Here is a 21,346-nt window from a genome sequence, read left to right as displayed (position 1 = left end):
CCTCCCCACCCGCAGAACCTTGGCAACCATGATTCTACTTTCTGTCTCTATAAATATAACTACTCTAGGAACCTCATATAAGTGAAATCATACAGTATTGTTCTTTTGTGACTTGCTTATTTCACTTAGCGTAATATCTTCAAGGTTCATCCATGTTGTAGCACGTGTCAGAATTTCCTTCCTTGTTAAGGCTGAATAATATTCCATCATATGTGTAGACCACATTTTGCTTATCCATTAATCCATCCATGGATACTTGGGTTGCTTCTACTCCTTTGCTATTGTGAATACCACTGCTATGAATATGGACGTTCAAATACAGGCATATATTTTTTAAACCAGTTTGACATTTGCCTTTTAATTTTGCTTATTGTGCTTTTGTGATGTGCTAAGTTTAAATATTTTTATTTTAGTCAAATCCATTAATCTCTTCCTGTATGGCTTCTGCCATTGATGCCAAGCTTAAAACAATCCATCCCCATTTTAATATCACAATACTTACCTATGTATTTTTTTTACTCCTTTATACATATATTTATACACTTACATTTATAGTTCATCTGAAATATATCTTGTGATGTGAAATAGAGGGCTTGCTTTTTTTTTCCCCCCTGTAAATGGCTAATTGTCGCATCACCATATCCATCACTAATTTGAAATACATATATTACACATACACACATGTGGGGATGTTTTCAGACCTTCTATTCTGTTTCCTTGGTTTCCTTGTTAATTATGTTGGGGAAGCTTAAAGAAAGGATACTCAGAGGCAATTGCTAGCCTCATGCTAGACACTATATTTAAAGGTCAAAGGCGAGCTGGCAACCTATCTTGTCTGTATCTCTTTCTCTGTTTTCTTTTACATGATGCCTCTGTACTGGTTAAGTTCTTCATTCCCTGTTGCTTCCTGTCAGTTCTTTAGCTGAGACCTAGTGGACAGCTCAGATGAGGATTCTCAGAATTTATGTAATCTTGATTTTTGTTGCACCCTGGGGAAGGTGCCTATGGATATAGCGACAGATGTCAGTAGCATTTGGACTCCGCTGGAAACTTTTCCAGTGCTCCTGAGCATGGATCCACCATCCCTAAGGGGAAGATAAGCTCCCAGGGGCTCTACACCGGGAGCCAGATTTTCTCCTCTCTGCAGAAGTTTCCCTCCTGCAAAGCACGTGTATTGTCCTGATATGAGAGGCAGGGTGAATTGCACTGTTCAATGTACAGACAATCTCTGTGTTTATAAACATTTCTAAAACTCAGCTCCTTCAAACCAGGCTCCCAGGACGCTGTGGGCCATGTTGGTCTCTGCTCAACTCACACTAACGTTCTGGGGTGAAAGTAGTTTGAAGGCCTGGGTGGAGCTGATCCTAGGGTCAGGCAGCGTGCTGGACCAAAGCCATACTGTTTTAATTACTGTTACCTTAAAATAGATCAATAATCTGTAAGACGCATCTGTAAAGCATTTATAGTAGTTAAATTATTTTTATGCATAACTGTCTGGGTAGATGGAACAGGTGTCATAAGGAAGTAAGGCACAGCGGAATTAAGTGAATCCTCTCGAGTCACTCAGCAAGTCAGGTTTCCGTCACAGTCGAATTTGGAGAACCTGACTCCTCGCCCCGTGCTCCACAGAAAGCCCGCTCTGCTGCGCCGCTGGGCAGGCGGGGCGTGGGTGAAGGCAGCGACGCGGACAGCCTGCGGTCTCGCCGCCGCGGCAAGGAGCGCGGTGACCCAGCCCCGGCCGGCTCCAGGGGCGGGGCCGGCGGCCGCCCCGGGGGTGGGGGATGCGCGCTGCCGGCCGCACCGCCTGGGCTCCGGCCGAGTCGCCTCGCGCTCGCCCCGCCCGCCGGACCCGCGCCGCGGAGCGCGCCCTCGGCACTGGCCTGCGGCAGCCGGAGCCGCCTCCACCGTGCGGCCCGCGGCGGAGAGGGAGTTGGCGCCGGCCGGGAGGCATGGCGGGTCGCCGGGCGCCGGGGGAGAAGCGCTGGCAGCTGGTGCGCTGGTGAGTGAGCACCGGGGGGCGCGGGGCCTGGTGCGGGCGCGAACCCGCGCGCCCCGCGTGCTGAGGCTGGGCCGGGCGCGGGAAGAAGCGGGGGCGCTGGCCCGAAGTTTCTTCTCGAGCGGAGGCAGCGGGGCCGGGTTTAACGAGAGGCGCTGCGCTACCTGGTCATCCCCAACCGGCGTCTCCGAGCTTGGTCTTTGCGGTTCTCCAGAGCGAGCGTCGCCGGGACCCTGGACCGTGTTCCTGACGTCAGGCTTTGGAGGGACCCCGGTCCTCCTTACAGACGCGTTGCGGGGTTTCCTCACTTTCCTCCCCGCGCCTTAGCTCTCTTTGTGCAGTGGGGCTCCCCCTCCTACCCTCATTCCTTCTGCTGCTCGGGGTCGGGCCACGGACTGGGCCCCGCCCAAGAGGGCACGACCTACAATTCTCATCTCTCCTGTTCAAGGAGGTGCTTCAGTTCACCTACACGCGGACCGGTGGTTGTGGGCACTTGGGGGATAGGGTGTTTGAGAAGGGGGGCCTAGGAAGGGAGGGAAGAGGTCCCCGTGTAGGTGGGTGGTTGCCTCTACCCTCACCGAGTCCTGCCCAGGCTGGGAAATCAGAGCCTGCTGGTGTCAGGTCTCGAGACTGCAGGCCAAGAGGGTTTCAGACGCATCGCAAAGGGGTTGGGCGCATGTCCCCGTTGTCCGAATGTTCAGGGCTGGGTTGGGCCCATGTCCCCGTTGTCCGAATGTTCAGGGCCGTTTCAACCAGGGGCCTGACCTCTGCTTGGCGGAACTTAGAATGCAGGACAGCCTGCTCAGCCCACTCCTGCCCTGGAAGGACTCCAAGAATGTCTGGCTGGGACCCCTCCCCATCGCAAATCATCCCACCCAAACCAGGGCCAGGAGCATCTTTGAAGTAGCATTCCGGAACACTTCTCACCAGGTACATTCTGTAGCCTGAATACAAAGAACAACAATAATATCGTTAATAATAGCAACCTGACTTCCAGAGCACTTCCTACTGGCTCTACCATAATCAGGCATTGATTCAGTTACTCTTCACAGTGATACTCAGGGGAAGGCATTAGCACCCCCCTCTTTCAGATGAGGAAACTGAGGCTCAAGAAGGAAAGTGGTTAATCAATGTCACCCAGCAAGCAAGTGACACAGTCAGGGTTTGAACTCAGGGCTTCCCCAGGGGCTTAACTCCTCCTCTGTTTTGCTTCGTATTTCCTGAACACAGGGCCTGGCTGCCCATCCAAGTTCACATTGTCAAAAAAATCTCAACATGTCAGAGCAGGAGGGGGGTCAATGGGTCAGCCTGCTCAGCCCATCCCGCCTTTCAAGGGTTCCAGGAATCAAAGTCCAAATAATCAAAATTATTATTTAGCAGTGGAGCTACTCTTCAGATGAAACCTCAGTACAGAAATCAGATAAAAGTAGAGTTAATCTGTTTGAAGATCTGGTGGGGAGTGGGCAGTTACTTAGTGCCCTCTCCCTGGAAAGGAGGCACCACCCTAGGACCCCGGAACTTCCCAGATCACTTTGTGCAGTTTGGTTCCTTCCCTCACTTCATGGAGGAGGAAACAGGAAGAGTTTTAAAGGGGTAGAGCTTGGATTCCTGCTCTGACTCTCTCTGCCCTGATGCCTGTCTGGGTTGGATCTTGGGCTGAACCTGATGAAGCATAAATCATTATTAATACCCTAATTAGATTTTTGAAAAATTTTTATTTATTTGTTTTTTATTATTTATTTTATTTATTTACTTTGGCTGCACCGGGTCTTAGTTGTGGCACGCGGGATCTTCATGGCATGTGGGATCTTTGTTTTTTTTTTTAGTCATGGCAGGTGGACTTCTTAGCTGTGGCATGCATGCAGGATCTAGTTTCCCGACCAGGGATCGAACCTGGGCCCCTTGCATTGGGAGTGCGGAGTCTTACCCATTGGACCACCAGGGAAGTCGCTAGAACCCTAATATAGGTTTTAGGTCACCTTTCACTCCTGGGTAAAAAAGCCCATTGCTCTGAGAAGGTCCTGAAGACGTGACTTGAGTGATCAGACAGCCTGGCAGGGAGCACTCTTTTATTTTTTTTAAATAAATTTATTTATTTATTTATTTTTGGCTGTGTTGGGTCCTCCGTTGCTGCGTGTAGGCCTTCTTTAATTGCGGTGGGCAGGGGCTACTCTTCCTTGCGGTGCGCAGGCTTCTCATTGCAGTGGCTTCTCTTGTTGTGGAGCACGGGTTCTAGGCGAGCGGGCTTCAGTAGTCATGGCGCGCGGGCTTCAGTAGTCGTGGCACGCAGGCTCAGTAGTTGTGGCGCACAGGCTTAGTTGCTCCGTGGCATGTGGGATCTTCCCAGACCAGGGTTCAAACCCGTGTCCCCTGCATTGGCAGGCAGATTCTTAACCACTGCGCCGCCAGGGAAGCCCTGGCAGGGAGCACTCTTGAAGGCAAGACACCTTCTGAACTCCATGGCACACTCCCAACATGATCAGCCTTGGCCCCTGCTTCCAGGATTTCAGATTGAGTCAGTTTTCTCAATTCAAATTGGCTTAAGAGAAAAAGGGAATTTACTGGTTTATGTAACTGAAAACACCAAGAACTCTCCATGTTTCAGGTAAAACTGGATTCAAGTGCTCAAATAATGTCACCAAATAATGCCCTACTCTCTCTGTCCTTTCTCTTTCCTCTGTTCCCTTTTTATTTCCTTGTGGAAGTGAGGTGGCTCTCAGGAGCTGCAGGCAACCCTCCAGACGACTAACCCTCCTGGAAAGACAGCTTCCCTTTCTCAGCGTTCTAGCAGAAGTTTCAGAATATCATCCCATTGGCCTGTTTTGGGTCACATGGCCATCCTTCAGCCAATCACCATGGCAAGGGGGATGGACTGCTCATATTGGCCAGGCTGGGTCATGCGCTCATCCTGGGAACTGGGGGCTGGGGTTAGCTCCACCCAAACAACAAAATTTTGAGTGGGAGAGAGGGTGGTGAATACTCATTGGGCAACAAATATGTCTGATGTCTACTTACTCTTTTAGAGCAGCTCTTGCTTTGGAGGCTCCTCCTCCAAACTCTCCATAAAGTACCAAAAACTAAATTAGAATTTGGTTGGGTTCTTTAGCTCAAGTTATTAGATATGTATGACTTTTTAGCTTCTGATTATTTCTGAGGGCCTGTTGCCCAGTTTCTGCTGGTGGGGCTTCAGATCTGGGAGAAGGAACTGACAGAGGCTAGAGGCTAAGGCTGTGTGAGTACTTGAAAAACATTGCAAAGTGCTCTGGCAACATTCTTTTTACTGACTGTAAAGTATTCCATTCTAAGTTGAACCATAATTTCTTTGTCTAGCCTCTACTGATGACCTTTTAGGGAATATTTTTATATTATAAACATCACTGCAGTGAACTTATACCCATGCAAACATGTGCAAAGATAATGGTTGGATATATTCCCCAAAGTGAAATTGCAGAGTGAAAGCACATGCACATTGTGAAAGATACTGCCAACTTGATCACCAAAGAAATTGTACTATTTTATATTATCTCCAGTGATGTGTAAGTTGCCACAATTTTGCTCACACTGACAATTAACAAACTTTTAAATCTTGGCCCATGTCACTGGTGAAAAATGGTCTCTCATTGTTGTTTTAATTTTTATTTCTTATATAAGTTGATTTTTTTATGTTTATTGGTCATTTGTGTTTCTCTTTTTGTAAACTCCTGATTTGCTTCCTTTGTCCTGTTTTCCCTGTTGATTTGCTCATTATATATATATAGTTTTTCATATTAATCTGCAAAAGCTCTTTATCATGGAGATGTCTTTTTTATTTCTTAGTAAATTTTATATTTTAGAACCGTTTTTTTTTTTTAAGATTTTTTTTTTATGTGGACCATTTTAAAAGTCTTTATTGAATTTGTTACAGTGTTGCTTCTGTTTTTTTTTTTTTTTTTATGTTTTGGTTTTTGGCCATGAGGCATATAAGATCTTAGCTCCCTGACCAGGGATCGAACCCGCACCCCCTGCATTGGAAGGCGAAGTCTTAACCACTGGACTGCCAGGGAAGTCCCTAGAACAGTTTCAGATTTACAGAAAAATTGAGAAGATAGTACAAAGAGTTACCGTATACCTGACACCCAGTTTCCCATATTATTAGCTTCTTACATTAGTATGGTACATTTGTTACAATAATGAACCAATGTTGATATATTATTTTGACCAAGTTCCATAGGTTATTTAGATTTCTTATGTCCTTTTTCTGTTACAGGGTCCCATCCAGATACCACATTGCATTTAGTAATTAACGTAATTCCTCTTCTCGGCTGTGACAGTTTCCTGGACTTTCCTTGTTTTTTTTTTTTTTTTCTTTTTTTTTAAAAAATCTATCTTTATTTATTTATATTTATTTATGGCTGTGTTGGGTCTTCGTTTCTGTGCGAGGGCTTTCTCTAGTTGCGGCAAGCGGGGGCCACTCTTCATCGCGGTGCGCGGGCCCCTCACTATTGCGGCCTCTCCTGTTCCGGAGCACAGGCTCCAGACGTGCAGGCTCAGTAATTGTGGCTCACGGGCCCAGCCACTCCGCGGCATGTGGGATCCTCCCAGACCAGGGCTCGAACCTGTGTCCCCTGCATTAGCAGGCAGATTCCCAACCACTGCGCCACCAGGGAAGCCCACTTTCCTTGTTTTTGATGACTTTGAAAGTTTTAAGGAGTACTGGTCATATTTTGTAGAATGTGCCTCAATGGGGATTTGTCTGATGTTTTTCTCATTATTAGATTGGGGTTATGAGTTTTGGGGGAAAAAGACCACGAGGATAGAGTGCCATTTTCATGCATCATATCAAGGATACATACTATCAACATAGCTTATCAATGTTGATGTTGACTTTGATCACCTGGCTGAGGTAGTATTTGTCAGTCTTCTCCACTGTAAAGTTGCTCCCCTTCCCCTTTCTATAGTGTATACTCTTTGGAAGGAATTTACTCTGTGAAGCTCATGTCTAAGTAGAGTGGAGTTATGGTTCACCTCTTTGAGGTCAGAGTGTTTACATATATTGTTTGGAATTGTTCTGCACCCGAGATTTGTCTCTTTCCTCCCCATTTATTTAGTTATTCAATCATGTATTTATATCAGTATGCACTATTAGATATTTGTTTATTTTAATAACAGCTTTATTGGAAATCATGTGCCACACAACTTACCCAAAGTGTAAAATTCAGTGAGAATATATTCACAGGGTTGTGCAACTATCACCATAGTCAATTTTAGAACATTTTCATCATCCCCCAAAGAAATCCCATAACCTTCAGCAGTCCCTCTCCTCCATTTCCTCCCACCCCACTCTCCCCCAGCCTTAAGCAACCACTAGTCTCCTTTCTCTCTCTATGGTTTTGTCTATTCTGGACATCATTTCATATAAATGGAATCCTAGTATGTGGTCCTTTGTGACTAGCTTCTTTCACTTAGCAAAATGTTTTCAAGGTTCAGGTTTCAATGCCTGCCTGACCTTCCCCAAAAATAAGTGTAACCTGTAAAGTGCCTGACCCTTCTCTCTTTTGGTGATGGGTTGCATCCTCCTGGAGGTGTCGCCCACCTCCATAACTGGGGGACTCTTACTATGAGCAGCTTCTACCCCACCCCCCCTTCTCATTCCTTTCAAAATGTCCCTGACTATGCCCAGGTCTTGATGCCTACTTTTCCAGGGATAATCTGAGAAGCTGGTTCTTGCTAAAGTTTTTTTTTTAATTTTTAAAAATTTTGGCTGTATTGGGTCTTCGTTGCTGTGTGTGGGCTTTCTCTAGTTGCGGCGAGCGGGGGCTACTCTTCGTTGCGGTGCGTGGGCTTCTCATTGCGGTGGCTTCTCCTGTTGCAGAGCACGGGCTCTAGTCACAAGGGCTTCAGTAGTTGTGGCTCACGGGCTCTAGAGCACAGGCTCAGCAGTTGTGCTACACGGGCTTAGTTGCTCCGCGGCATGTGGGATCTTCCCGGACCAGGGCTCGAACCCGTGTCCCATGCATTGCCAGGCGGATTCTTAACCACTGTGCCATCAGGGAAGCCCCTTGCTAAAGTTTTAATGGCTGCTCGTGCTTTACAAGGTTGACCCTTTGCAGTATTTAATCTCCTTCTGTGTACTGTTCAATAGAATTTCAGGTACAAAACAGATTAATAGGGAAGATATTTGGGGATGGATGGTGTTCTGTTTTTCCTATATTTAATGAAGTGCAGTGCAGCAAATACACTCACTAAGTTAACAAATTGGATTCATTAATGGAGATCATCTGTGTCAGAGCATTCTGTGGAAGAAACTGCCCAAGAACGTAGTGAGTTGATCACTGTGGCTGTTGTGATTTTTATGGAAACTGGCTCAGTCGAACAGGGTGCTGGGTGAGGGTGTGGCAGGGATTTCAGAGATGATCAGACACAGTCTTAGCACTCTAGCAGGGAGACAGACAGGCACATAAATAACTCACGCGGGCAGAGAGCGACGTTGTGATCAAGGATAAGCAAAGCATCCCTGGAACCTTGGAGCAACTTTGGATGCTGGCTGGGGGCGTGGGGACAGATTTTTAGAGGCAGTGTGGTTTGAGCAGTTGGGGTGGGGTAGGGCAAGATGCAGATGGAGGGAGGGCGGCTGAGATCTGAGCGCAGCCTGAACAAAGGCTCTGAGGTAAGAAAAGGCAGGGCATCTTCGGAGAAGGACAAACAGATGGGGAATGCAGGGGTCTGTATGCGTGAATGTGGGCGGGGGTGGGGGGAGGCATGTAACGGTGGGAAAGGCTGGCGGGGAGCAAAGTGGGGAAGAATTAGACCTCTCAGGTGAGCCGTTTGGAGGACGGTTGATACGTGGTGGGAAACCACAAACCTTTTTGGGCCGGGGAGGAGCTGACAAGATCTGTGTTGGGAAGTGAGGGCTGGTATGGAGGAGGAAAGGATGTGTGTGTGCACGGAGGGGACTGGATGCCAGGGGCTGAAGGTGCAAAGAAGGCCTGCCTCTGTTGCTTCCTGCGTGTGTGACCTTGGACAAGTTCACTTCTGTCCCCTGAACCTCTTCTTCCTCATCTCTAAAATGGGTTCCACCGGTTCTGAGGGGTTTGATATGAAGCTTGGAGGAGAGAGTGCAGGGAGTGGGTTTGTCTGTCGTTGGTGAAGCAGGTAAAGCCAGTGACTGGTGAGGACTGATGAGGATGGTGGGGAGGAAAGGAGATAATGATGACCACGTGACAGAAGCTTCCCTGGCATTATCTCATTTAATCATCTTAACAGCCCTTCAGAGTGGGTGTTATTAGTACTCCCATTTTACAGATGAGGATTCAGGGACTCACAGTGGAAAAATCACTCACCTGAAGCTGGGAAGTAGAATCCAGGTCAGGGTGCCTGCAAAGAGTGGAGGACAGTCCCCTCCACCTGCCTTGGGGAGATGGGAGTCGGGGAGAGGAGGGGTGGCTATGGCAAGGAGGGGGAGCGCATATTGAGGAGCCCAAGGATGGGGAAAGGCACAGAAACTCATCATCAGAATAGGATGGGATTAATCAGGGCAGGCTTCCTGGAGGAGACAAGTTTTGAGCGAGGTTTTATAGGACAGGAGTCATCTTGGGGCAGGAAGCAGGTCATGGAGGAAGGTCATGTCCCAAACTGAAGTCATAAAGTCATGATCTTCCCTCCCAAACTTGTCCTTGTCCAGCTTGAATGGCACTGCAGCCAGATGCCCGCACAAACCAGGAACTCAGGAACAACTTTGTTGCCTGTCTCCCCTTCACCCATGTCCAACCCATCCCCCGGACCAGTGGACACTACCTCCTTTGCTCACTTGAGTCCTCCCATTTCTCTCCATCTCCAGCACTATCCCCTGTACAAACCAGCACTGTCCCACTTGGACCCCTGCAAGAACATCTAACCTGGCTACCTTGCTCTTTTCCACCAGGATGATCTTACTGAAATGCCCATCAGATCATATCGAAGAGAGTGAAGGGAGACAGGCGGGGACCAGATGCTTTGGTTTGGGAGACCATAGGAGCAATGAAAGCCCTCTGCCCTCCAGCAACGTGCATTCTGGGAAATCTCCTCCCCCAGCAAATAGCCTGTGCCCCATCGGGCAATATCAGAGCACCTGCACAATTTTTTCTTTTCATAGCACTTTATGCAGTTTGTAATTTCATACACAGGAACACACACACACACAATTAAACATTTGGAATAATAGGTAATACCTCTCCTGTATAAAAAGACACACTGTTAAAAAGTCACTCCCCTATCCCCGCCATTCCCCCAGCTCTCCCTTATCCCCACCCAGGAAGCTACTTTTATTAGCTTCTGTGTCTCCAGAATTTCTACATATGAAGATAAGCAAATAGGAATTCCTACTTTCTTCTTTCCCCCTTTTTAAACATAAAGTACACATACTGCCCTTTCTGCACTTGATTTTTATTCTCTTAACAACATATCCTGGGGCTTCCCTGGTAGCACAGTGGTTAAGAATCCGCCTGCCAATGCAGGGGACATGGGTTCGAGCCCTGGTCTGGGAAGATCCCACATGCCGGGGAGCAACTAAGCCCGTGCGCCACAACTACTGAGCCTGTGCTCTAGAGCCGTGAGCCACAACTACTGAGCTCACGTGCCACAACTACTGAAGCCCGCGTGCCTAGAGCCCATGCTCCACAACAAGAGAAGCCACCGCAATGAGAAGCCCGCGCACCTCAATGAAGAGTAGCCCCCGCTTGCTGCAACTGGAGAAAGCCCGTGCACAGCAACGAAGACCCAACGCAGCCAAAAATAAAAATAACTAAATAAATTTTTTTTAAAAAAGTGTTTTAATTGAGGGCATTCTCTGTGTGCTATCATGCAAAGACCTCCAGGATACATTTTTTTTTGTTTTTTTACATAAATTAATTTAATTTAATTTATTTATTTTTGGTTGCGTTGGGTCTTCGTTGCTGCGCGCGGGTTTTCTCCAGTTGCAGCAAGCGGGGGCTACTCTTCATTGCGGTGCGCGGGCTTCTCATTGCGGTGGCTTCTCTTGTTGCAGAGCATGGGCTCTAGGCGTCCAGGCTTCAGTAGTAGTGGCACACAGGCTCAGTAGTTGTGGCGCACGGGCTTAGTTGCTCCCCGGCATGTGGGATCTTCCCAGACCAGGGCTCGAACCCTTGTCCCCTGCATTGGCAGGCGGATTCTTAACCACTGCGCCACCAGGGAAGTCCCTAAAACACTTTTTATGTCTGCACACTGTTTTACTGTATGGATGCACCGTAATTTATTTAACCAACCCCCTGCTGATGGGTGCTTGGGCCATTCCCTGTCTTTTGTCATTATAAACAGTGCCACGGATTACCTTGTCCAACATGCAGAATCTGTAGGTAAATTCTCTGAAGGGGGATCGCTGGATCACAGAGGAATTACATGTATAATTTAGACAGATGTTGTCAGGCTATCCATCAGAGGGCTTATACCAATTGACAATCCCACTGGCAATGTATGAGAGGGCCTGTTTAAAATGATATATTGTTCACGTGATTATTTGATGGCTTCTCTCCCCACAAAACTGAAAACTCCAGGATGGCAGGGATTATGTATCTTTTGCTCATTGTCATGGGCACTCAATAAATACTGAATTAATGGACAGATTTATGATTCTACCAGGAATGGGTGGCCAGGGTGGGTGAGATCCTTTCGTGTTCACCTTGCCCAGTCCAGCTTCCCCGATCCTTGCTCTGGGCTGATTGTCGATCCAGAGGGTGGCTGGGACCCTGTGAGTGACCCTTGAGGTTCTGGAAGATCTAATCCTGACATCTGACTCATGACCCCCACTCCAGAGCAGACTTTCTCCTGCTGTGAACTCAAGAAATCCAATGTCTCAGTCTTATAAAGGGCTTGGAGAATGGACCCTTGTCTGATGCTTGAATCCCCTGCCCAGCGTCTGCTTACATACCTCTGGTGACAGGGATCTCACTCCTTCCAAGTGACTCCTTTCAACTTGAGACAACTAACTTTTTAAAAATAAATTTATTTATTTTGTTTATTTATTTTTGGCTGCATTGGGTCTTCATTGCTGTGCGTGGGCTTTCTCTAGTTGCGGCGAGCGGGGGCTACTCTTTGTTGCGGTGCGCGGGCTTCTAATCGCGGTGACTTCTCTTGTTGCAGAGCACAGACTCTAGGCTCATGGGCTTCAGTAGTTGTGGCGCACGGGCTTAGTTGCTCCCTGGCATGTGGGATCTTCCTGGATCAGGGATCGAACCCGTGTCTCCTGGCTTGGCAGGCAGATTCTTAACCACTGTGCCACCAGGGAAGTCCCAGACAACTAACTTGTAAAAAGTTTTTCCATCTATTGAGTTGAAACCTGCTCCCTGTAGCTGCCTCTTCTTCAGGGAATTTTAACTGCGGCTCTTTGGAAACAGGGCTTTCTGGCAGACGAGCAGGGGGTATATTTGGGGACAGGTACCTCTCATCTATCATTTTCTAGCAAGTAGGGCCAACTCCCAAAGGATCCCTGCAGAGTCCTGCCTGCCCACCTCCTCACTCTCTCCTGTCTTGCCCGCAGGTATGTGCAGGAAGGGCGGTTCCGAATTGAGGAGAGGACACTGACAGCCTTCCAATGGCTCTACAGCCCCCAGCAGCATCGCATCCTCAGCCGTGCTGACCTTGAGTCTCCCTCCAGGTAAGGGGACCCACTGCCCTTACTCTCATCCTTCCTCCAGGCCCCTCCAGTTGGTACTTATTATGCAGCCAGCCCCACACTGGTCCATAAACTCCCAGTGGGGAACCACGGCCCTCAGTGGCAGAGAGGCCTTCCAGGGTCTTTGAAAGAGTCTGTCAGTCGGGGTGCTTGAAAGAGTCTGTCAGCCGGGGTGCTTGTCCAGCCTAGAATGCGCTGAGTGATTTGAGGCAAGTCATTGCCTTTGCTTTCTCCTCCGTAAAATGGGTATGATCATATTTTCCCTGCCTTCTATCAGGAAGATGATGAATCTCAAGTGAAATGATGCCTGGAGATCATCAGCTGGTTCCTCTTATTTTATATTTTTGGCCGCACCGCACGGCATGTGGGAATCTTAGTTGCTGGACCAGGGATAGAACCTGTGCCCCCTGCAGTGGAAGCGCAGAGTCTTAACCACTGGACTGCTAGGGAAGTCCCACTGGTTCCTCTTTAAGAGGGACAGCGGCTGGCATATTTGCTGGGCAGTCCCTGCTTTGACCTGGGTAGAGCCAGCCCTTCCTTTCTTGTCGCTCTCCTCCGCCATGCCAGAGAACCCAGCTGGGATCCTGAGTCCAGGTGAGGGGCACCCAGCTTCCTGCTCCCAGGCTCCTTCCCGCCCACTCTTCCTCCACACTGTGGACAGACATGAGCCGTGTTAGCAATCTCGATGGAGATATCCCTGGGAGCCCTGCTGCTGCCACACCCCTTCCCAAGGCTTCTGCTAGACCTGACCCAGGACCTTTCTTCCCACTTTCCCCATCAAAACTTCTTTGCACCAGCTTCTAAATTAGCAGGCCCCTTGAAGCCAAGAAAGAACAGGTCTTTCCTCCCAGGGGTGGAAAAGAAGAATGGAAGTGATGTCATTTGGGGGTACACCATGTGCTGGCCAGCAAGAGAACAGGGACAGTGCTCTTACCGCATCTCCCCAAACCGGCCCCAGGAATAAGGTTCAGAGATGATGGGAGACTTCACCTACCCAGACATCTGCCAGGAGTCATGTTTAGCTAAGAGCAATGCATGTGCTCTCTCGTCTCAATGACGATTTCAGAAGGTACAGGAAGCAGTGAGGGGGACAGGTATTCTGGATCCAGTTCTCCCCAAAGAGGAAGAATTAACTGGATGATGATGTGATGTGACAGGAACCCTGGGAAAGGTGACTCAGGCCACCTGGGAACTCTTGATATTCAGGAGATGGGAGGTCAGACAAATGCCCTAAACTCTAGGGGGCAGATTTCAAATCATGCAGAGAAAAGACCGAAAAGGCGCTAGAGCTTGAGGCAAGAGTATCAGGAAGGGTGTGGCAATGTGATCCTGAATGTACAGTTGTGAATGCTTGCAGGGACAGAGAAGGAGGCTGTCCTGGGAACATGCTGGTGAAGCACAGACATGAAGGGCACATGGTCGGAATTAGTTTCAGGCAACGTGCAAAGCCCTATTGTGAGCCAAGCACCATCTGACGTAAAGCAGCTTCTTCCTCACCTCCTTTCCTTTCGTCAAAGCTCTCCACTACCTGACGTTATCTTATTTGCCTATTTGTTCATTGCCTGTGGCTTCCCTGGAATGTGAGGTCCATGAGGGCAGGGCCTTTTCCCTCTTGCCCTCTTCTGTATCCCGAGGTCCTAGCCCAGAGAAAGAGCTCATTAATCAGGCACCAGGTGAAGGACAAATGAACATAATGCAGGCTCACCGGTAGGAAGGCTGGAAGGGAAGCTAGCTCCAAGACTGATGTGGGCCAGCTAGCTATACCCGCCCAAGATAACAGCCAGGGAAGAAGAGGAGGGTGGACCTCCTGCTCACGCAGGTGGCTTGAGGCTAACCTTTTTTGAGCCAAAGAACAAGAATGCTCTTCAGAGTCACAGGAGCCCAGTTGAGTCCATGGCAGAGGGAAGCAATTATAAGATAGGAAGGATGCAGTCATTCAAAGTAACTTCAGCTTTCATACCTGGGAAGGCTACCTCCCAGGAGACTTGAAGAGGAAGCTGCCATAGCTCCGTGACTCAGCACTCAAAAAATTAACTATTATTCTTATATCACAAAAGTTGTACTAACTTCTGTGTGTTTATTATGCGTCATGTTGTAAATGCTTTGCAGGCATAAATTGATTTAATCTTCATAACAATGCTATGGTCTAGGTACTGTACTCCCCATTTATCAGATGACAAAGCTGAGGCGCAGGGTAAGTGGCAGTGCTTGCAACCACTATGCGCACTGCCTCTCAGAGAATGAGGCATGTGCCCCAAAGTGGGAGATGGCGAAGGTAATTTTTATCATTGCAGAGAGGAAATAAGTCCACGAACCATAAATAAGTGAGCTTAGCATCATTCCTGGTCAGGTTTCAGAGTCTGTTATTAAAGAGATGGTTTGGGGGCACTTAGAAAAGAAAGAGATGGAGGACCAGCAGCAGTGAGTGAATTCCCTGGGAACCCATCCTGCTGGGGGAAGCTTATTTGCTTTTCTGATTAGTTTTCTAGACTAGAAGGTAGGTTGGGGGTGGTAAAGCAGGAGACAGTGGTTCTGAGTTTCAGCAAGAAATTGTTCTTTTCTTCCCATCAAAGCCTACAGGTGACACAGAGGAATGTGGGCTGGGGGAGGGCACAGCTAGGGAGGTTGATGAGTGGGCTGCCCTTGCTGAGTCTGCTCAGTGTGTTCATGAGGGACTTGGTGAGGGAGGATGTGGACAGCATGCCGGTGACATTGCCGATGGCAGGAACCTGGGCACCATCCCAACGGACAAGATGGCACAGTTGGACCCGAAGTGCCCTGGAGGCTTGGAGTCCAGGTCCAAGTCTAGAAGGTACAGTTTAACAGAAATAAAGGAGAAGTCTATTTTGGCCTCCAATCTTGTCTGCACCTGGGCATCAGGCTGAGGGGATCAGCTGTCTGAGAGGTTCCAGTTGACTAGAAGCTTGGGTATGGCCCCATGTTTTAAGAAAATGCTCGTGTCTTGGGGCTGCAAGAGCTCAGGGCAGAGTCCAGAGCTGAGGAGGAAAGTCCTTCTATTTTGTCTCAGACTAAGAGGAATGCTCTATCATTTCCTCATTTATTTTGTGGACAGAGATTGAGCACATTCTTCTGCTAATACCATGCCGATGTTACCCTTGAATGGCTGAGCAGGTTACATTTTGGGGTGATGGGCTAGGCTGCTGAAGGGATTCAGAGGGTGGGTTGGCCACCCGCCTTCCTTTTTGCTTTCCACCCTGCTCCAGGTCAGGCCCTGGGGTTATGATGCCTTGTCTTAAGGAAGACAAGGGTCCTGCCTCCATGGGACACACATTCTACTGGGAGAGACAGACTATAGACGCATAGACAAGAGAATATCTTGAGATGATCAGAGTGCTGAACAAACTGAAACAGAGCATCAGATAAAGAGTGACCAGTGGGTGTGTGGGGAGTTTGGAAGAGGTGGATGGCCTCTCCGAGAAGGTGACATTTGAGCTGAGTCCTGAAGGACTCAGGGGGCAGACATATGGAGAAGCTGCTGGTGAGGGGTGTTGAAGAAAGGCTGGGGAGGGGCACAGGAGATGGGAAGTGAAACAGCAGTTACAAGGCCCTACCTATGTTCCAGAAGCAGGAAGCTGTTGTGGCCAGAGCAGAGTGAGGCCATGGCCAGCAGATGGAAAGGATGCAGATTTCCATGCAATTAAATGAAGGGCTTTTTAACATGTAGAACTGCTCGAGTACAGCGTGGGCTGCCCCCTGAGGGAGTGGGCTTCCCATCACTGAGATGTGCAAGCCATATTCAGAGGCCGCCCTCCGTGGAGGTTAGGGAGGAAGACTCAAGCGTCTCAAAGGCTCCCTAGCGCACCCTTCCTGCCTTCAACCCCTTCAGGTTCAGGAGCACCCTTGGTTTGGCCAAAGCTGGGAGGATGGCTGTGCAGCGAATGAATGAAAACTCCCGGCTGCCAGGTCGAAGGCGTGGGGGGGGGGGAGAGTTTCAAGGACTCTGGCAGTCCCTGAAACCTCCTACTTCCAAGTCCAGATAGCACTGAACCCCCTCTCCAGCCCCACCGCACGCAGAGCTGGCGAGAACCGCGGTGTCTTCCTCAATCCACCGGAACCCGCAGATCTTTCCTCACCTCCGTTCCCCACCGGCCCGGGCCCCATCCTCCAGGAACTTCTGTGGGCCGGTGGGCTGTCCCCTCCTCCGCTCCCCTGGGTCCCTTGGGCGCGCCTGCCCCTCCCCGCGCCTTTGTTCCCGAGGAGCCGCCTCGGGCAGTCCCCTGGCGGCGGCGACGGGAGCATCCCGCGGGCGCCGCACCCCGCACTCGCCGTACCGGCCCCGCCTCCGCCCCCGCGCCCTCTCCTGCCGCTCGTGCCCGCCCCTCCGTCTCCCCCCCACTTTCCGGCAGCTACGCGGCTGCGGCGCGGGGTGAGTCGGGTGGGCACTGCCGGAACCGGGGCGCGGACCCAGGCGGCGGCGTCGCGGAGGGCGGCAGGAGGGCCCCGCCTCGGCCAGGCGCGGGCTTTCCCGCGGCGAGCGCGGCTCCGGCGGCTGGGGCGCGACTGCCAGGTGTGCGCGTGGCGGCGACGGCGGCGGCGGCGGCGGGCAGGGGAAGCCGCTTTGTGCCCGGCGAGCCGCGGCCGGGGTGCGCGCGTGCGCGCGTGCGCGCCGCGGTGACGGTGCGCGCGGCGGGGCGGGCGGCCAGGGCAGCCCGTCGCCGAGGAGGAGGGGGCTCGCCGCCGGATGGAGAAGGGGGACGCCGCCGCCGCGGGCACACGGGCCGAGAGAGCCGCCGCGACAGACTGTTGCCATTCCGTCCACGTCGAGGAGTGAGCCCCGGGCGCCGGCTTCACAGAAGGTCAGCGGATTCGGGGCTGGGTGGTAATCCCGTAGTCAGCAGGGATCAGGACGCGAGTCCTGGGTGGGTCTGAACCCAGGGTGGAATTGGGGTGTATGTTGTGAGTGCAAATGCAGGTGTTTGCAAAGAGAAATCAGCTCGTGTGGACGCGTGTGAGCCCTGCGCTGCGATTCCACGGAGCAGTTCAGCGTAGTGGGTTGTTTGGGAGGCGGGGTGACTGTCCTCAGACATCCCTACGGGTGGGTCATGGCGCACACACATCCTGTATGGAGTGTGTAGCTGACCGAGGTGGAGAAGCTGACCGAGGTGGAGCTCAGAGGTGGGGTGTTTACAGGTGGTTGTGAAAGGAAAAAGCCAGGACCCCCAGAAGGACCCTGTAGCTAGGCTGGGTTGGTTTGTTTTTTTCCGAAAGGACATAAACCCCACCCCATGCCCGCTCCAACCTGTGCCTGTTGCAGGGAGGGGAGCTAGGATGGTGGGGTGCTGTCTGAGAGGCCTTTGTGGACCTTTGGGGCCGGGCCAGGATCATCAGCCTGATGCTCATTTCTGGAGGCCCTGGGTGGATGAGCGTGGGGTGCCTGCCTTGGGTGGGGGTCCAGGGCACGCTGGGTGTCCTGACCTGGGAGCTGGTTGAGGAGGACATCCTTCTTTCTCCTCATCTGTTTTCTATAGCTCCTCTACACCCTTCTTAACAAACCAAAGGGCATTTATATGCAAGTGGGGTTTGGGCTCTGAATGTGGGGATCTGCCTCTGCTGAGTGGCCCCCATCGGAGCAGCCTCCATAGGGAATAATAGGGTTGTCCTGGGCTGGGCGCCAGGGCCCTCTGGTTCTTTTCATGCTTTGTGACCCTGGGGCTGTCCCTTAAGCCCCAGGCGCCTCAGTTTCCCATGGAGAGGGGAGAAGGCACCGCCCCGCCCCGTTCTTCCCGCTGCAGAGTGAGGAGTAAACAGAGAGCTCACAGCTGCCTGGGGCTGGGAAGCTGGGAGTGACTCAGGGCATGTGAGGTCCCCAGCAGTGTTTTCCCCCTGGAAAGTCCCAGCACATCTTTGAGACCTGGGCAGGAGTTGGGGGAAGCTCTGCCCTCACCTCCAAGCGAGTGTGTTGGATTTTCTAAGTGTGGGGCAGGGTGGGTATCTGCTAGATCTAGCTGCTCAGGCTTCCAGAAACTACCTCAGGTTCCCCCTCCTTTCTAAGATGTTGAGGACTGGGGAGGGGGCAGGGTGTGGGAAGGATTGGATGGGATGGGGGACTTAAAAGAGTCACCAAATTTCTGGGCAGAGGCAGATGCTAAAGTTGAGTAGGGCCAGGGCACAGCTAGCTGGGAATCCCGCTCAGCCCAGGCTGTTAGGCGATTTGTCGGGAGGTGGCCTCAGTTCCAGAGAAGATGACCCTGCTGCTGCAGGCATCCCGTCCCCACGCCAACCATGATCCTGTCTGGATCAAGTGTGGCTGAGCCACTGTGGTTCAGAATGACTTGAACCTCGAGGGAAGGGGACCCCAGCATGGATGGTGGTGGCAGCAGCAGAGCAGACCTGGGTTGAATCCCAGCTCCACCACTCTCTGTGTTTCCACTTGTGTTCCCCCAAAGCAGAACCCGAGGATGCTTTCTTTTTATCTTACTACCGCTCTGTCCTGGGAGGTCTCCTGAGAAGCCTTACGGGATGCGTTTCAGAACTGCCCTGCTGGGGAGAGAAACAGGGACGTGTGCATCCATCAGCTCTGTTCCGTCCGTGGACATTAACTCCCATGTGCTTCCAGGCTGCACGCGTGAGGCCCCAGTGGGTTCGTGTGGGCATCCCGCACTGCGGCTTCAAAGACGGTCCCGCTGGGTCCTCGAAGAAGCATTGCCATGTGTGCTCTCAAAGCCTGCAGGGAACCGGTCATTGCAGAAGTCGCTGGAGTAAGAAGTGGGATCGAGAGGGTCTGAAGTCCACCCTGAGGTGTCCGACACTGCATGACCTTGGGCAAATTTCCTATCTTCTCTGAGCCTCAGTTTCCTTATCTGGGGGTTACGGGTATTAAATAAAATACTACTAAGTTTTTGAACATGGTGATGGGTCCATAGCGAGAGCTCTGTGAATGGAATATTTCTGTATATTTGGGAAGACAGCACCTTCTGGGTGGCCCAGATATTCATTCACTTAAGTGGAGGAGGGGGCTGGATTAGGTGACCTCTAAAGACCCCCCTCCTAGTCAGAGACTCTTGGGCTCAGGGGCCAGACACCTGACCTGGTCATTTCCTCCTGGAGCTGTGGCCCAGTCTCCCAGAACCCCTGAATGGCTCTGCTTCACATTCTGTGGATTGGAGACAACAATGGGTGGGGGTCCAGGGCACGCTGGGTGTCCTGACCTGGGAGCTGGTTGAGGAGGACATCCTTCTTTCTCCTCATCTGTTTTCTATAGCTGCTCATATGTGCCTTTCCCTGGGCTCTGTCCCCTGGAGGACACGAGAGCCTGGAGGGTGGGCAGAGGGGCGAGGGGAGCAGGCAGCTCAGAAGCAGGTGTTTGAAGGACGGGTGGCGAGAGGGCAGATGCTGGCGTTTGGAGCTGGCAGATGGTCGTGGGCACTGGTCTGGGCCACAGTCAGTGGGGAGGACAGGGCACAGGGGTGGGGGAGGGCGAGAGAAAATGAACAAGAAGGGAGGGGAGAGCGGGTTGGCAGAGAGTGGCCCAGACTGATGGCAGAACCGGGGTTGTGGGGTGAGTCGAGGATTGGGGGGTGTCTGGAGTGGCAGGGACAGGCTGGGCCGGTGGGAGAGCGACGAGGTGGTGTGAGGGAAGGGACGGCACTGGTTGAGGATTAGTTGGGGGGCGCCTTAGGGCATAAGCCGGGGCAGGTATCCTATTTCAGGGTACAGCACCTATAAGCTCCCTCCTTTTCCTTTTTCCAGTGCATCTACCTGCTCCTCCTGGGCCACCACCCACGTTGGCAGGTGAGGTGCTGTCAGCAAACACTTGGGTCCCGTTGTGAGCGGTGATTGGAGAAGGCGAGGATGTACCTCTGCCAAGATCCATTGCCATGGTACCACGGTGACCCTTGTCTTCCTATCCTCTCCCATCTCTGGGCAACGTGGCCCTCCCCAGGGGGAGGTTGTACAGTGGGGAAGGTGTCCAGCTGCCTCTTGCTTATGCAGGAGCAGCTCAGGCTGGCAATACAAAGGTCATGGTGTCCATCCTTCTGCCTTCAGGCAAGGTCACACCTAGCCTAGGCTGGGCGGTTGCAACAGCTACTGTCTTCATTTACAGTCATTTAAAGACTCCTCTGACCTCTGTAATTTGGGACTCCTTTTGTTTTTAATAAGTTTAGTAAAAAAAAGAATCAGTAATGCCAGCTTATCCATCTCCTCCCTTTTAATTATTTTATTTTATTTTATTTTATTTGGCCGCGCTGCGACATGCAGGATCTTAGTTCCCTGACCAGGGATTGAACCTGTGCCCCCTGCAGTGGAAGCGCAGAGCCCTAACCACTGGACCACGAGGGAAGTCCCTCCTCCCCTTTTAAAGAGCCAGATGACACTCTCTTCTTGCGCACACCTTTTTCAATGCCTTGGTGCTTCTCTAGTGAGAAGTTCTGGATCATGTCTGATCTCAGTCTGCCATGCTACACTTTCTTTTTGTTGTTGTTATTGTTTGTTTTTTTTACTGTGTTTGCCACCACGCTTTAGGCCTTATAGATAAGTTAGAAAGAGATTCCAGTCTATCTTCTCAAGATGCAAAGTGGCCACTGGGGCTCCCAAGGCAGGTGGGACACCAAGGCAAGGACAGTGCTCTGGGGAGCCTGGCCTGAGACCTGGTTTGGGTTCTGAACTTGCTCCTGCTCTCCGGGCTGGCTGGTGTTCCACCCCCTCCCCTAGTCCAGATCCAGGGCTGTCAGCCTCCTTCCCGG

General features: G+C 51.1%; 1 protein-coding gene across 1 annotated transcript in view; it reads left to right on the top strand.

Moving 5' to 3' along the window:
- Nucleotides 1–1,885: 1,885 nt before the first annotated feature.
- The window catches only part of RAP1GAP2 (RAP1 GTPase activating protein 2), a 213,424-nt gene continuing 193,963 nt past the window's right edge, over nucleotides 1,886–21,346 (top strand). Inside the window, exons 1-2 of the mRNA XM_007177458.2 lie at nucleotides 1,886–1,999; nucleotides 12,507–12,623. Of these exons, the coding sequence (XP_007177520.2) occupies nucleotides 1,950–1,999; nucleotides 12,507–12,623 (167 nt within the window). The 5' untranslated portion in view covers nucleotides 1,886–1,949. The remainder of the gene's footprint in view (nucleotides 2,000–12,506; nucleotides 12,624–21,346) is intronic.

Source organism: Balaenoptera acutorostrata, chromosome 20 (genome assembly GCF_949987535.1).
Source record: "Balaenoptera acutorostrata chromosome 20, mBalAcu1.1, whole genome shotgun sequence".
NCBI lineage: Eukaryota > Metazoa > Chordata > Mammalia > Artiodactyla > Balaenopteridae > Balaenoptera > Balaenoptera acutorostrata.
Note: the sequence above shows the minus strand (reverse complement) of the source record. Positions and strands in the feature narration are given on the sequence as shown.